Source organism: Coregonus lavaretus, assembly GCF_964263955.1.
Source record: "Coregonus lavaretus genome assembly, chromosome: 16".
Taxonomy (NCBI): Eukaryota; Metazoa; Chordata; class Actinopteri; order Salmoniformes; family Salmonidae; genus Coregonus; species Coregonus lavaretus.
The window spans coordinates 522,531-539,885 of NC_140003.1; the positions used below are offsets into that span (position 1 = coordinate 522,531).

The following is a 17,355-nucleotide window of genomic DNA, read 5'->3' on the forward strand; positions in this document are numbered from 1 at the left end:
GTGATCAGACAAATAATTTTACTAAATTTAACTTTGACTGTATTTAACTGCTTGGCTTAAGTAAAACATTTTAAACTTCTTCCACTACCACAAACATACTTGTAAAGAGTTAAAGCAAGTCCCATAAATGTTTCTTCATGGAAAAGTACCATGCTTTTTAAGTGTTCTCCCTCCAGAGGTTAAATGTATCTCAGGCCTTTAGATAAGTATGGCTCTGGATAAGAGCGTCTGCTAAATGACTAAAATGTAAATGTAAATAAGTAGCTAATTATTTCCTATTTGATGCTGTTGCCATGGTTACTGACCGTATCCTTAAAATTAAGGCCAAGCCAGAAAACAAAACAAAAAAACATGAATAGATTCAAAAGCAGACTATATAGGTCTACCTTGATTCGTATATGTTAGACATTGCATTGTCCTTGAGTGAAAGTCTTGTATTTGTATGTTTTCAAAAGAATAACTAGCTACATATTTATAAAAACGGAATTATTTCCTGTTACAAAACACTGTAATTTTTTATCGGGAAATGGAAATAGGAAGAATGATATTCCAATATGCAGTTACAAAGTCTCCTAGAATAACATAATTACTACTACTAATACTGTATTGTGTGCATGGAAATGTATCCCAGCATGCTTGACAGCGAAACGACGAGCAGGGAAGGATGATGAAGCTAAAATGGCAGCACAACTGACGGTGCTGCCAATTCGGGGTGAAGAAATACACAAGGAAGAAACTAGAACAAAAGGCGACATGACACATTTTTGAAAGAGATTCTTTGCTTAATCCCAAATTAAAAAACGATATGGTCTGAGATTCGGAATTCCGGGAAACAAGGACCGATTCGACGCTCTGAAATTAGAAGACTATTTCGCAGTTGCATCGCGCGGGCTACATTTTTTCCGTTTTTAGGAGATACACTGGGATGTAACAATTCTGCTGTTAATGCATTTCAGGATGGATAAATGACGTGAGGTGTAGGCTTTTATAATGACCGTTGAGATATAATTGCAAACTAGCTGTTATATTTTTAATGTTATATATGCATTGTTCTCCAAAACGATGATGTGTGCTGCTGCTGCAGCCGGTGGAGGGATTCTGCCATCCACATCGCCTTCGATGGGGCTAGGCATCAGGGTCATTTCTGGAGTTGGAGACGATTTCTCCTCCATTGGGTCGGGTATGGGTTCGTGTCAAACACCGGGAACCCAGTCGGATTGCCGAAGTCGGTACCAGCTTCTACTCTCTGGGCGAGCTTTGGCGGAAAGATACAGGAGGATTTATACCACGGCTATCAATGACAAAGAGCAAGGGATAAACCAAGGAAGGTATGTTGGGTGAAAATGAGAAATTGCAGACTCGTCTGACAAAGCTGGCTAGCCTTTGTAGCTAGCTTGCGAATTAGCCCAACTACCTGCAGGGTTTGTCACATCACCAATACTGTTTGACTGCATGCTCACATATCCAGTTAGCCTACTAAACTCAACGATTTACGATGGGAAATCCATCGTAAATCGTAGAGTTATGTTTAATCGGCTAATATCCAGTTAGCCAGGCTAACTTCCCTAACTAGGTTGCTAGCAAGGTGGCTAACTTTGACAGCTAACGTTAGATAGCTATCCAACACTTAGCAGTTTAGCAGCTAACTGGCCACATGATAGCTACGAGTGACGTTAACGTTAGTGTCCAGTCATAATAATTTTACTGTGGGGTAGGTTCGTTTTGAATAGGCTTATGTACGCACAGGCAGATACCCGTCAATTATGTTACTAGGTTATATCGGTAACTTACTAGCTAACTAACGTTAACTAGTAATGAGTAGCTAGCTACCTAATCTAATTAGCTAGCCCGCTATTTAGCATAGCTAGCTAACGTTAGCTATCCTCGCTAGTTGCGTTTGTGGTAATTTTTTACGCACTGCAGTATACAGGATTGCCAGCTAACGTCAGATAACGTTACTCTTCGTATGATCAATGCATGTTGGTTAATATGTGTAGTTACCGAACTAGTCTACATTCGGCAGGTAAACATAAACAAATAATGATGTCAGTAGCTGCTTGATTTTTGACATCTCACGTAGTTAAGTACCTAGCTAGCATGGATCGAACAATGTGTCTGGTATAGATCCTACTTAGTTTCTATTTAGTCATAAACCCTCAAAATTCGAGAATGGGGTTGAAAATTGCAGCCATATTGGTAAGGCAGAAATCCAAACCAGTCCAATTGCAATGAGTGGCAGTAAGGGCATAATCCTGATTTTACTTATGCAGGAAAATAAAAGGCATGTAATATATCAGAAATTGTGTAATATAATTATTGTCAACCAAAGATATTGTCATGTAATTATAAATAGTTTATACAAATCTTCTGTATAAATAGCCTCTAAAATATATGTAAACAGACCATAACTTTCTACATTTTGGTTTTCTTGGAAAGCTGTGAGTGCTACTATATAATACAGTATCAGTACTTCTTGCTTTTACAACTTGTTTAAGTCTTAATATCCACTGATTTCAGCCAGTGTATGGCTGTGTATTAGAGGTCTTTGCGGATCCGTGTGGACCCAATATATCCGAGACCGGGTTCGGGTCTGAAATTCTAACTGGTCCGGGCGGGTCCTGTTAGATTGTCCTAGGATTTCGGGTCTATGTAGCTACAGCTGGTGGACCCATGAAGATCTATATTGTGGATTGACTGCATTGTTTGAATGTAATGTTGGCATATTAGCAGTTAAAGCTGCAATATGTAACTTTTTGGGCGACCGATGAAATTCAAATAGAAATGTGAGTTATAGATCTCATTCTCATTGAACGCAAGTCTAAGAAGCGGTAGATCTGTTCTATGTGCGCTATTTCTATGCTTCCCGTGCTTAAGTGTCGTTTTTGCATCTTACGGTTTTATACACCAACTTCTAACAGCTGAAAATACAATATTTTTGGTTATTGAAAATATATTTCACAGCGGTTTAGATGGTACAATAATTCTCTACACTTGCTTGTTTTGTCATAAACTGAAATTAGGCAAACTTAGAATTTTAGCAACCAGGAAATGGAGTAGCGATTTCTGTATATAGCACCTTTTTTTAAATTAAAGAAATGTAAGGAATCAATCCTCTAAAATAGTCTGGTTAGCTAGCTAACAAACATACAGTTCAGATAAATTCTTCAAATTCATTATTTTACACAATAGCTTATTACAACTTTGGCAAACCATGGTTGACCAACTCCCTGACCAAAATCTCTGACCTTTATCCCATCATAAGAATGTTTGTTCCCATTCTAGTATTCAAATTACAAATTCTATGGCGTGTGTGGGCCCAAATTCACAGGGCTGTAGTAGCAGCCCTTCCCTTGCAAATGGTATTGTCTATAAGGGATACAGCTTTTGCCAAAATTGACTTTTCATAGAAGGTTTAGGAGAACTAATGCAGCAGGTAAGGATAATTAATGTAGCAGGTTAGGAGACGTTGGTTAAGGTTAGGAAAAAGGTTAGCTAAAATGCAAAACAATCTACTTTTGATGACAATTTGACAAATGCTGTGTCCTGTCTAGACATGACCCTGGCAAACGCAGCCAGCACTTTTTTTCTCAGATAAATAAAGGGTGGCCTTATCTGGGATTATAAAGTGCATTCGGAAAGTATTCAGACCCCTTGACCTTTTCCACATTTTGTTAAGTTACAAACTTATTCTAAAATGGATTAAATTGTTTTCCCCCCTCAATCTACACACACTACCCTATAATGACAAAGCAAAAACAGGTTTAGACATTTTAGCAAATGTATTAAAAATAAAACAATTACATTTACATAAGTATTCAGTCCCTTTACTCAGTACTTTGTTGAAGCACCTTTGGCAGCGATTACAGCCTCAAGTCTTCTTGGGTATGACGCTACAAGCTTGGCACACCTGTATTTGGGGAGTTTCTCCCTTCTCTGCAGATGCTCTCAAGCTCTGTCAGGTTGGATGGGGAGCGTTGCTGCACAGTTCTTTTCAGGTCTCTCCAGAGATGTTCGATCAGGTTCAAGTCCGGGCTCTGGCTGGGCCACTCAAGGACATTCAGAGACTTGTCCCGAAGCCACTCCTGCGTTGTCTTGGCTGTGTGCTTAGGGTTGTTGTCCTGTTGGAAGGTGAACCCAGTCTGAGGTCCTGAGTGCTCTGCAGCAGGTTTCCATCAAGGATCTCTCTGTACTTTGCTCCGTTCATCTTTCCCTCGACCCTGACTAGTCTCCCAGAGCCTGCCGCTGAAAAACATCCCAACAGCATGACGCTGCCACCACCGTGCTTCCTCCAGACGTGACGCTTGGCATTCAGGCCAAAGAGTTCAATCTTGGTTTCATCAGACCAGAGATCTTGTTTCTCATGGTCTGAGATTCCGTTAGGTGCCTTTTGGCAAACTCCAAGTGGCTGTCATGTGCCTTTTACTGAGGAGTGGCTTTCGTCTGGCCACTACGATAAAGGCCTGATTGGTGGAGTGCTGCAGAGATGGGAGAACCTTCCAGAAGGACAACCATCTCAACAGAGGAACTCTGGAGATCTGTCAGAATGACCATTGGGTTCTTGGTCACCTCCCTGACCAAGGCCCTTCTCCCCCGATTGCTCAGTTTGGCCGGGCGGCCAGATCTAGTAAGATTCTTGGTGGTTCCAAACTTCTTCCATTTAAGAACGATGGAGGTCACTGTGTTCGTGGACCTTCAATGCTGCAGAAATGTTTTGGTACCCTTCCCCAGATCTGGGCCTCGACACAATCCTGTCTCGTCAACTGTGGGACCTTAAATAGACAGGTGTGTGCCGTTCCAAATCATGTCCAATCAACCGAATTTACCACAGGTGTACTCCATTTATGTTGTAGAAACATCTCAAGGATGATCAATGGAAACAGGATGCACCTGAGCTCAATTTCGAGTGTCATAGCAAAGGGTGTGAATACTTACAATACCAGTCAAAAGTTTGGACGCCTACTCATTCAAGGGTTTTTCTTTATTTTTACTATTTTTTACATTGTGGAATGATAGTGAAGACATCACAACTATGAAATAACACATATGGAATCATGTAGTAAACCAAAAAGTGTTAAATCAATCAAAATATATTATATATTTAAGATTCTTCAAATAGCCACCCTTTTGCCTTGACAGCTTTGCACGCTCTTGGCATTCTCTCAACCAGCTTCACCTGGAATGCTTTTCCAACAGTCTTGAAGGAGTTCCCACATATGCTGTGCACTTGTTGGCTGCTTTTCCTTCACTCTGCGGTCAGACTCATCCCAAACCATCTCAATTGGGTTGAGGTAAGGGAATTGTGGAGGCCAGGTCATCTGATGCAGCACTCCATCACTCTACTTGGTCAAATAGCCCTTACACAGCCTGGAGGTGTGTTGGGTCATTGTCCTGTTGATAAACAAATGATAGTCCCACTAAGCCCAAACCAGATGGGATGGTGTATCGCTGTAGAATGCTGTGGTAGCCATGCTGGTTAAGTGTGCCTTGAATTCTAAATAAATCACAGACCGTGTCACCAGCAAAGCACCATAACACCACCACCTCCATGCATTACGGTGGGAAATACAATTGCGGAGATCATCCGTTCACCCACACCGCGTTTCACAAAGACACGGCGGTTGGAACCAAAAATCTCAAATTTGGACTCCAGACCAAAGGACACATTTCCACCGGTCTAAAGTCCATTGCTCGTGTTTCTTGATCCAAGCAGGTCTCTTCTTCTTATTGGTGTCCTTTAGTAGTGGTTTCTTCGCAGCAATTCGACCATGAAGGCCTGAATCACACAGTCCCATCTGAACAGTTGATGTTGAGATGTGTGTCTGTTACTTGAACTTTGTGAAGCATTTATTTGGGCTGCAATTTCTGAGGCTGGTAACTCTAATAAACGTATCCTCTGCAGCAGAGGTAACTCTGGATCTTCCATTCCTGTGTTGGTCCTCATGAGAGCCAGTTTCATCATAGCACTTGATGGTTTTTGCGACTGCACTTGAAGAAACTTTCAAAGTTCTTGACATTTTTTGGAATGACTGACCTGTCTTAAAGTAATGATGGACTGTCGTTTTCTCTTTGCTTATTTGAGCTATTCTTGATATAATATGGACTTGGTCTTTTACCAAATAGTGCTTTCTTCTGTATTACCCTCCCTACCTTGTCACAACACAACTGATTGCCTCAAACGCATTAAGAAGGAAAGAAATTCCACAAATTAACTTTTAACAAGGCACACCTGTTAATTGAAATCCATTCCAGATGACTACCTCATGAAGCTGGTTGAGAAAATGCGAAGAGTGTGCAAAGGTGTCATCAAGGCAAAGCGTGGCTATTTGAAGAATCTCAAATCTAAAATATATTTATGTTGGTAAAAAAAATGTTTGGTTACCTCATGATTCCATATGTGTTATTTCATAGTTTTGATGTCTTCACTATTATTCTACAATGTATTAAATATAAAAATAAAATAAAAAAAACCTTGAATGAGTAGGTGTGTCCAAACTTTTGACTTGTACTGTATGTAAATAAGGTATTTCTGTTTGTTTTTTTATACATGTGCAAACATTTCTAAACCTGTTTTCACTTTGTCATTATGGGGTATTGTGTGTAGATTTCTGAGGGAAAAAAATTAATTCAATCAGATTTATAAAAAGGCTGTGATGTAACAAAATGTGGAGAAATTCAAGGGGTACTTTTCGAATGCACTGTGTATATATATCTATTATTTAAATGTTTGTTTTTGTATGGAGGCCCTTGGAGGTTGTGGCCCCAGGGCGTTTGGTTGGTCAGCAATCTGGCCATTACCATCACTCTTTTGGTGAAAGTGTTACCATATTGATTAGACATTGCTGTGATAGGCTCTAGGCTCAAATGTTACTGAAATAGCTAATGAATTCACAATGTGTTTCAGAGGAAAGAAAGCTTTGAGCAAGAAGAAGCTGAAACGGCGGCAAAAGGTCAAGTCAAAAGTCAAAACAAGAACCAAGGTAAGAGATTTTATTGGTACAAGAGGGACCTTTCTTTCCTTGTGAGTTACTCACTTTTTTCAGAATAATCCAATAGTTTCTTTCCTCTCGTTCTTTTTGATCAAAGAATGTTGGAGTAGCCTATTTGAAGTCTCAAGCTGAGAAGAAAATAAATTATTTAAGCTGGGTGCCAGGAACACAGTTTTATTTAGCTGAGTTGACCAACTGCCAGGGCTCCATCTTCCACACACCAGGAGGAGTAGCTAGAGAAGGAGGATGAGGTAGGAATGGGAGTGGGTCTGGCTTGGGCATGATGGAGCTGTTGCTGAGCGACCTATGTGTTCCACATCTCCACAGAAACCGTTGCCAGCCTGCCATCTCCTGACCTGTGCTGTGAATCTTTCCTGTGTGTGTCTCTGTCTGCGCAGGGCTAGGAATAACTCTCTTAGTTATTTATGCCCAAGGGCAACACCCCAACAAAACATCAGCGTATTGAGTAGTTGAGCACTGCGAACATGGTCTGTGCAGCGTGTCGTAGTGCACAAAGTGACACTTGGTGTGTGTCCCAAATGGCACCCTGTTCCCTACATAGTGCACTACTTCTTACCAGGGCCCATAGGGCTCTGGTGAAAAGTAGTGCACTGTATACAGTATAGGACAGGGCTCTCCAACCCTGTTCCTAGAGAGCTAGCCCTAATCTAGCACACCTAATTCTAATAATTAGCAAGTTGATCAACTGAATCAGATTAGTTATAACTGGGGTTGGAGCGAAAACCTACAGGAGGGTAGCTCTCCAGGAACAGTATTGGAGAGTCCTGGTATAGGGAATAGTGTGCCATTTGGGACACTATCTTAGAGATGCCAGTAAATAATTCTGATTTGGTCAGGCCCCCAAATGGAATCCGGTCCGCTTAATGGAAAGTTGTCAAATATAATTCCACATGAAATAGCCTATCTACTAGGCCTAAAATTTTAAGGGTGCAACTCCTGAGTCCTGTCACCAGCTGCTGTCAGCAAAAGGGTCATGTTAATTTTGTCCTACAACATTTTACAACTTTTGCAACCGAAAACAAAAATGAGTTTATTGGACAAACCCTGTATCTGTCTGTTTTTGATGGCTAATAAACACAACCCAGCAGCTCTGGTCCCTTACAATTACAATCATCATCACCATGACTCAATCAGGTGTGATAGGATTTATCTTTGGGACTTGAGGCCTACTTGATTTTTCACGTTGACATCCGCATGTTCTATTAGCCTACATGCTGGACTAAGCTGACCGTTCAAATAATTCAGAACACACGACATGCTGTATTGCACTTCTTCTCTGCATTGCCTCTGCCGCTGTAAAGGCAATGCAACAGCAATTGTTAGCCATGGATTTGGATTGCAGACTAATTTGCATACATTACATATGCTATTCCTTATTGTACTGTGCTTAGTGGCTGAAGAGGCTTGCCCATCACCTCAGCCAGCCAAACTGCATTCCATATCATCACCATAGCCATCTTGGATACTTTGGGGTCATTTTCTGTCTCCAATTTGATTTGCAGCAGAAATAAGCAGATGTAATCTCTCTCAAATGGCACCCTATTCCCTATATAGACCCCTTTCTGAGGCACAAGGGCGATGTAAGCAATTTGGTTGCAGAACACGGGAGTTCTCAGATCGCCAGCAAAAAAAGCCTCCATTTACATTTAGCTTGAGTGCATTTCACACTACTTCTTGCTATAATTGTATTTTAAGGTTCGTATGAATGTCCTGCTTTATGTCTTTCATCACAAATCAACTGCATTATACTTAAACACTTCAACCAGTAAAATGGCTCTGGCTAGATTTGATATTGTAATGTTTTTAAAATTGTATAACTGCCAGACCCCAGGAAGAGTAGCTGCAGTCAATGTCAATTAGCGTTAGCATTTTAGCTGACAACTGCCGCATCCAAAATAGGTATTTTGCAAAGATCACAACCAAATATAATCGTAGCGATTTGTTCAAGCAATAATCAAAACAACATTGTTAAGCGTATTACAACCCCAAAATATAGGGCACTGGTTACAACAACCTTTGAATGTTTCTTCGGTGGCGCTGACTGACAATGGGGGACTTCCTGCTTTTTTTCTACATCCAATGTGTGTCATGTACTGAAAAGGGGCCTATAGTGTACAGTTGTGGTCAAAAGTTTTGAGAATGACACAAGTATTGGTCTTCACAAAGTTTGCTGCTTCAGTGTTTTTAGATATTTTTGTCAGATGTTACTATGGTATACTGAAGTATAATTACAAGCATTCCATAAGTGTCAAAGGCTTTTATTGACAATTACATTACGTTTATGCAAAGGGTCAATAATTGCAGTGTTGACCCTTCTTTTTCAAGAGCTTTGCAATTCGCCCTGGCATGCTGTCAATTAACTTCTGGGCCACATCCTGACTGATGGCAGCCGATTCTTGTATAATCAATGCTTGGATTGACCACAAGCTCTCAATGGGATTAAGGTCTGGGGAGTTTCCTGGCCATGGACGCAAAATGTCAATGGTTTGTTCCCCGAGCCACTTAGTTATCACTTTTGCCTTATGGCAAGGTGCTCCATCATGCTGGAAAAGGCATTGTTCGTCACCAACCTGTTCTTGGATGGTTGGGAGAAGTTGCTCTCGGAGGATGTGTTGGTACCATTCTTTATTCATGGCTGTGTTCTTAGGCAAAATTGTGAGTGAGCCCACTCCCTTGGCTGAGAAGCAACCCCACACATGAATGGTCTCAGGATGCTTTACTGTTGGCATGACACAAGACTGATGGTAGCGCTCACCTTGTCTTCTCCGGACAAGCTTTTTTCTGGATGCCCCAAACAATCTTAAAGGGGATTCATCAGAGAAAATGACTTTACCCCAGTTCTCAGCACTCCAATCCCTGTACCTTTTGCAGGATATCAGTCTGTCCCTGATGTTTTTCCTGGAGAGAAGTGGCTTCCTCGCTGCCCTTCTTGACACCAGGCCATCCTCCAAAAGTATTTGCCTCACTGTGCGTGCAGATGTACTCACACCTGCCTGCTGCCATTCCTGAGCAAGCTCTGCACTGGTGGTGCCCCGATCGCGCAGCTGAATCAACTTTAGGAGACGGTCCTGGCGCTTGCTGGACTTTCTTGGGCGCGCTGAAGCCGCCTTCACAACAATTGAACCTCTCTCCTTGAAGTTATTGATGATCCGATAAACGGTTGATTTAGGTGCAATCTTACTAGCAGCAATCTCCTTGCCTGTGAAGCCCTTTTTGTGCAACGCAATGATGACGGCACGTGTTTCCTTGCAGGTAACCATGGTTAACAGAGGAAGAACAATAATTTCAAGCACCACCCTCCTTTTTAAAGCTTCCAGTCTGTTATTCTAACTCAATCAGCATGACAGAGTGATCTCCAGCCTTGTCCTCGTCAACACTCTCACCTGTGTTAACGAGAGAATCACTGACATGATGTCAGCTGGTCCCTTTGTGGCAGGGCTAAAATGCAGTGGAAATGTTTTTTTGGGATTAAGTTCATTTTCATGGCAAAGAGGGACTATTAATTGCTATTCATCTGATCACTTGATAACATTCTGGAGTATATGCAAATTGCCATCATAAAAACTGAGGCAGCAGACTTTGTGAAAATTAATATTTGTGTCATTCTCAAAACTTCTGACCACGACTGTATGTAGGGATTAGGGTTCCAGCCTCTGTTTCTCCACAGCTGATGATGGGTCGTATTCTGTGGGCAGATGTAGGCCTAGGCTCTGTTTAGCTAGAACTAGGCTATGCTATGTATGTAATGTCTGAGTTTTTATTGGAGTGGTTGTGATTGTGACCCAGACCTAACAACTAGCATATGACTGGTCATAGGCCAAGATGTTGTAATAGAAGATTCAATAATTAGGCTAAATGTGTTTTGTCAATTTCATTAAAATTCTGCTGAACATAATTTTACTGACATGAATAGGCTAGTATGCAATGCAGGCTGAAGTGCTCTTATTGACTCTGTCCTGTAAGACCGAGTAGAGCTGTTGGTGAGGGCTAGGTAGGGTTGCAAACGGAGGGTATTTTACTGGAAACTTTCAAAGTTTACCAGTAAACTACCAGAATTTTGGTATCTTTCAAGGATTTTATGTCATCGATCACAACACACCTAGTGGCCCTTTTTGGTACTTCATATTATGACAGGTGTTTTATCTCTGGCCTGCTGTGCCTTATTACATGTAAAATATATTAAATGATTTCATACGTCTTTAAAATAAACAAATACTTACAAAGCTGTAAAACATTATCCTAAATATAAACCATCAACTTAGTGAATACCATTGGTGTTGTAATGATGGTTTCAGCATTAAATATCCCGTGTAGCTCAGTTGGTAGAGCATGGCTTTTGCAACGCCATGGTTGTGGGTTCGATTCCCACGGGGGGCCAGTATAAAAAAATAAGAAATGTATGCACTCACTAACTGTAAGTCACTCTGGATAAGAGCGTCTGCTAAATGACTAAAATGTAAAATATATTATATTTTTTATGTCTATATATTTGTTGTCAATGTTTTGCCGTTAAACTGGTGGCAGTTATGAAGAAAAGTCAATCGTTGGAGGAGTTGCAGAGTTCATTGAAAATAATGGCATTGTTGCATATGTGTGCATAATGTCCATGAGTTTCTAGTAGATACACCATATGGTTCAAGAGAAAATAGCCTTAACTGAAAAAAACATCTAATGCCATTTTCAGTTATTAGGCTATTTTCTCTTGAACCATATGCTTTTTTCAGTTATTAGGCTATTTTCTCTTGAACCATATGCTTTTTTCAGTTATTAGGATATGTTCTATTGAACCATATGGTCTATCTACTAGAAGCTCATGGGCAATATGGACATGGAAAAATATATGAATACATTTATTTTTTATTCAATTTGCAGCAGTGAGAAAATCCACCCCTGCAAGACATGTGGGTCAGGGTAGGGGGTTGAATATAGCCTAGTCTTCCTGGTGCTTTTTACTTAAGAAGATGGCACCGTACTGTATGGCTGCCGTCTTGGGAGCTCCGACCCAACTTTGCTATTTTGTGATTATTTTGGCATTTACCTTTTTCTTTTTTTGTTGTTGCATGAAATGTATCCACTATAATTTCTTATGATCGACAATAACTTTTGAACATCAGATCGGCAGTTGCTAACATAAATTCAGGCTTCAACTTCGACCATTCTGCCCTGGGCTCTTTGTCATTCCGACCCAATTTTTGGGCTATCCAAGAGGAAATGCCTGCGGAAAAGAGGCAGGAGAGGGAAGCCCATGGCGAGATTAAGGTGAAAGGAAAACCGGCCACCTCTTCCCTCTCTTCCATTGGCTTGATAGTAAGATGGATGACCTCCGATCGCAGATTTGCTATTAACGGGACTCTCGTAACTGCAATATTCTCAGCTTTTCTAAAACATGGCTTTTGGACAAGATACCCCCCATGGCTATCCAACTCAATGGATTCTCCATTCACCGAGCAGACAGGACATTAGATTCAGGAAAATTGAGAGGGGGAGGGGTATGCCTCTTCATCAACAGCAAATGGTGTGCTGACTGGTGCAGTGGAAGTCTCAACCTATTGTTCACCTGTCTTGGAATACCTGATGGTCAAATGCCGACCCTTCTATCTCCCGAAATAGTTTCCATCTCTTACCATGACTGCTGTATATATTCCACCTCAGGACAAGAAAAACAACAAGCTGGCACTTAACGAACTGTACGAGGCTATAAACAAGCAGGAAAACATGCACCCGGAGGCTGCTTTCCTTATTGCCAGCTTTAACCCTATTTAAAACGTGACGCCAAACTTCCATCAACACGGCCGATTTAAAGTCCTAGACCGCTGTTACTTTTTTTACCCACAAGCAAGCGTACAAGGCCCTCCCTCGTCCCCCTTCGGCAAATCAGATCATGACTCTATACTTCTGCTTCCTGTCTACAAGCAGAAGCTCAAACAGGAAATGTCTGTGACTAGTGTTGTCACGATAACAGAATTTTGACTAAGATACCAGGTTTAGTATCACAATACTCGATACTATCATGATACTCAATACCAAAACGATACAAAGGCAAAAAAGGCATATTAGCCAAAGTCACAATGGCATTTGATCCAGACAGAAACTCTGCTACGGTCATGTGAAATCCATAGATTAGGGCCTAATTAATTGAATTGACAGATTTTCCTAATGTGAAATATAACTCAGTGAAATTGTTGCATGTTGCGTTTTTATATTTTTGTTCAGTATAATTGTAATAATTATAATTCCCGGCTGCCAATCGCCGTACCCCCGAAGCACCTCTCACTCATATGGCTCTCTCAGGAACATGGTAAGACATGCCTCATAAAATGGAAAAATAAGTCCAGGTTTTAAACAATTACGGTAATGTTGTCTGCCTCCGCTCAGATTGCAAGGTGGGTGAACGAACAGTGCCTCAAGTATGTTGACAGAATCAAGTCTTTTAGATGTTAATATTAATAATGATCCTACATTATATTTGTCAAACCTGACTGGTGTTTAGCCTATGCATTCGGAAAGTATTCAGACCCCTTGACTTTTTCCACATTTTGTTACGTTACAGCCTTATTCTAAAATGCACACAATACCCAAAAATAACACAGAATAAACAGGTTTTTAGAAATGTTTGATAATTTATTAAAAATAATGTAAATATGACATTTACATAAGTATTCAGACCCTTTACTCAGTAATTTGTTGAAGCACCTTTGGCAGCGATTACATCCAAGTCTTCTTGGGTATGACGCTACAAGCTTGGCACACCTGTATTTGGGGAGTTTCTCCCATTCTTCTCTGCAGATCCTCTCAAGCTCTGTCAGGTTGGATGGGGAGCGTCGCTGCACAACTATTTTCAGGTCTCTCCAGAGATGTTAGATCGTGTTCAAGTCCGGGCTCTGGCTGGGCCACTCAAGGACATTTAGAGACTTGTCCTGAAGCCACTCCTGTGTTGTCTTGGTTGTGTGCTTAGGGTTGTTATCCTGTTGGAAGGTGAACCTTTGCCCCAGTCTGAGGTCCTGAACACTCTGGATCAGGTTTTCATCAAGCATCTCTCTGTGCTTTTCTCTGTTCATATTTCCCTTGATCCTGACTAGTCTCCCAGTCGCTGCTGCTGAAAAACATCCCCACCACATGATGCTGGCACAACCATGCTTCACCGTAGGGATGGTGCCAGGTTTCCTCCTGACGTGACGTTTGGCATTCAGGCTAAAGAGTTCAATCTTGGTTTCATCAGACCAGAGAATCTTGTTTCTCATGGTCTGTGAGAGTCCTTTGGGTGCCTTTTGGCAAACTCCAAGTGGGCTGTCATGTGCCTTTTTACTGAGGAGTGGCTTCAATCTGACCACTCTACCATAAAGGCCTGATTGATGGAGTGCTGCAGAGATGGTTGTCCTTCTGGAAGGTTCTCCCATCTCCACAGAGGAATTTTGGAGCTCTGTCAGAGTGACCATCGGGTTCTTGGTCACCTCCCTGACCAAGGCCCTTCTCCCCAGATTGCTCAGTTTGGCCGGGCGGCCAGCTCTAGAAAGATTCTTGGTGGTTCCACACTTCTTCCATTGAAGAATGATGGAGGCCACTGTGTTCATGGGGACCTTCAATGCTGCAGAAATGTTTTGGTACCCTTTCCCCGATCTGTGCCTTGACACAATCCTGTCTGGGAGCTCTACGGCCAATTCCTTCGACCTCATGGCTTGGTTTTTGCTCTGACATGCACTGTCAACTTATATAGACAGGTGTGTGTGCCTTTCCAAATCATATCCAATCAATTGAATTTACCACAGGTGTACTCCACTCAAGTTGTAGAAACATCTCAAGGATGATCAATGGAAACAGGATGCACTTGAGCTCAATTTCGAGTTTTATAAATTTTCAGACATTTCAGAAAACCAGTTTTCGCTTTGTCATTATGGGGTATTGTGTGTAGATTGAGGATTATTTAAAAAAATCAGTTTTAGAATATGGCTGTAATGTAACAAAATGTGGGGAAGGGGTCTGAATACTTTCCGAATTCACTGTATACAGTGAGCTCCAATAGTATTGGGAAAGCGACAATTGTTTTGTTGTTTTGGCTCTCTACTCCAGCACTTTGGATTTGAAATGATACAATGACTATGAAGTTAAAGTGCAGACTGTCAGCTTTAATTTGAGGGGATTTTCATCCATATCTGGTGAACCGTTTATAAATTACAGCACATTTTGTACAACCCCATTTTAGGGACCCCAAAGTATTGGGACAAATTCACTTATGTTAATTAAAGTAGTAGAAAGTTAAGTATTTTGGCCCCATATTCATAGCACTCAATTACTACTTCAACCTTGGGACTCTACACATTTTGTAGGATGCATTTTATGTTTGTTTTGGTTGTGCCCAATACAAATTAATGGTACATTTTAGAGTAATTTAAAATAAAAATAGAATGTTTCTAAACACTTCTACATTAATGTGGATGCTACCATGATTATGGATAATCCTGAATGAATCGTGAATAATGATCGGTGAGAGAGTTAGAGGTAAAAATATCATACCCCCCCGAAAATGCTAACCTCCCCTGCTATTGTAATGATTAGAGGTTAGCATGTCTTGGGGGTATGATATTTGTCTAACTTTCTCATTCATCATTATTCACGATTTATTCAGGACTATCCGTAATCATGGTGGCATCCACATTAATGTAGAAGTGTTTAGAAACATACTGTATTCTATAATTATTTACAATAAAAATGTCTAACTACACTTTTTACTACTTTAATATCCATATAAGTATACTTTTGGTCCCCTAAAATGGGGGGGACTATGTACAAAAACTGTTGTAAATTCTAAACGGTTCACCTGATATGGAGGAAAATACCCTCAAATTAAAGCTGACAGTCTGCACTTTAACCTCATAGTCATTGTATCATTTCCAATCCAAAGTGGTGGAGTACAGAGCCAAAACAACAAAACGTGTCACTGTCCCAATACTTTTGGAGCTCACTGTAGTGGTTTGGCCCGTTTTATAACCTTATTTCTGTGGTAAATGGTTCCTAGGCCTAGGTGCTCTTCACAGGCACAGTGTCCCTCGTTGAATGACGTAGCTGTGCCGACTCTGACGGGAGTGGTTCCCTCCCTGAGGAAAGAATGGGAGGGGGGAGAGTAGATATCTCCTCCCCCCTGGTGTGTTGCACTCAAAAATGAATGACCTCCCCTTCCTAAATGTATGACATCACCGTCTGTCAGTGGCTTCGATGCCTGAAATGTGACGATGCAGCAAGTCAAGGGGAAAACAATCAATAGCATGAAGCATTCTCCATCCGGAGGTTGCCTCAGGAGTACTGCGTAGTAACGCTATACCCTGGTCCATGAAAAGAAGAGTAATTTGATTTCATTGATCCAGGTTTTTAGGTGGTATTCATTAATTAATTGATCATAACTTCATTTTGTAGCAATGATTATTATCACGCATTAGCCTAAAGGCAATGGTGGACTTCTTATTTCTCGTTCAGCTAGATTTGTCCAACCCCTCATTTCAATGGCTCATTGACCTTACTGTTGGTGGCAATGCTGGGTTATTTAGCATTGTTTTAAAAGCCGTTCAGTGCTTATACTGAGCCATATTCACAGTGTAAGGAACCAAAGGAGGGCCACGTTTTTGAATTATTGACCAGGGCCTGTATTCTTATAGCATCTTGATCTAGTATCAGGTCCCCCCCGTCCATGTGATCGTATTTATTATCATCTAAGAGGCAAAACAGATCCTAAATTATTGTAGATGGGGCGGATGACTTTGTGTGCCGGTCACGTCCTTGTTCTTATCACTGCAAGGCAAATGGGGCGGCAGGTAGCCTGGCAGGTAGGAGCGTTGGGCCAGTAACCGAAAGGTTGCTGGGTGGAATCCCCGAGCTGACAAGGTAAAAGTCTGTCGTTCTGTCCCTGAGCAAGGCAGTTAACCCACTGTTCCCCGGCCACCGATGACGTGGATGTCGATTAAGGCAGCCCCCTGCACTAAATGTGGAAGACACATTTCAGTTGAATGCATTCCGTTGTACAACTGACTAGGTATCCCCCTTTCCCTTTCCAAATGGCCGCTTCCCCTCCTCTTTTAGCCTTAATCATTAAAACAGTGCCACTCCCTCCCCTCAATGGTTATTGGGCTGTCCTCACTCCTACCTTTACAGCTCACACCACAATAAAATAATCTCTTCTTTGCCTTCCTCTCTTCCCCTCTCTCCTACCGTCCCTCATCTTATCATCATCGCTCTCTCACTTGAATCGCTCTCTCTTCCCCTCTCACCATTTTTCATCCTATTTCTCGCACTGAAATCTGAGAATGGTATCCTCTTCTCGCAGACAATTCCATTAGGCTTAGTTTCACAGAATGATTTT

The 17,355-nt window shown here is 41.3% G+C and overlaps 1 protein-coding gene across 3 annotated transcripts in view; it reads left to right on the plus strand.

Moving 5' to 3' along the window:
• The first annotated feature begins 652 nt into the window (after positions 1–652).
• The window catches only part of LOC311143712 (E3 ubiquitin-protein ligase MYCBP2-like), a 316,497-nt gene continuing 299,794 nt past the window's right edge, over positions 653–17,355 (plus strand). For all 3 annotated transcript variants that reach the window (XM_084179581.1, XM_084179580.1, XM_084179582.1), the window contains exons 1-2: positions 653–1,328; positions 6,902–6,977. In XM_084179581.1, the coding sequence (XP_084035707.1) occupies positions 1,063–1,328; positions 6,902–6,977 (342 nt within the window). In that variant the 5' untranslated portion in view covers positions 653–1,062. The remainder of the gene's footprint in view (positions 1,329–6,901; positions 6,978–17,355) is intronic.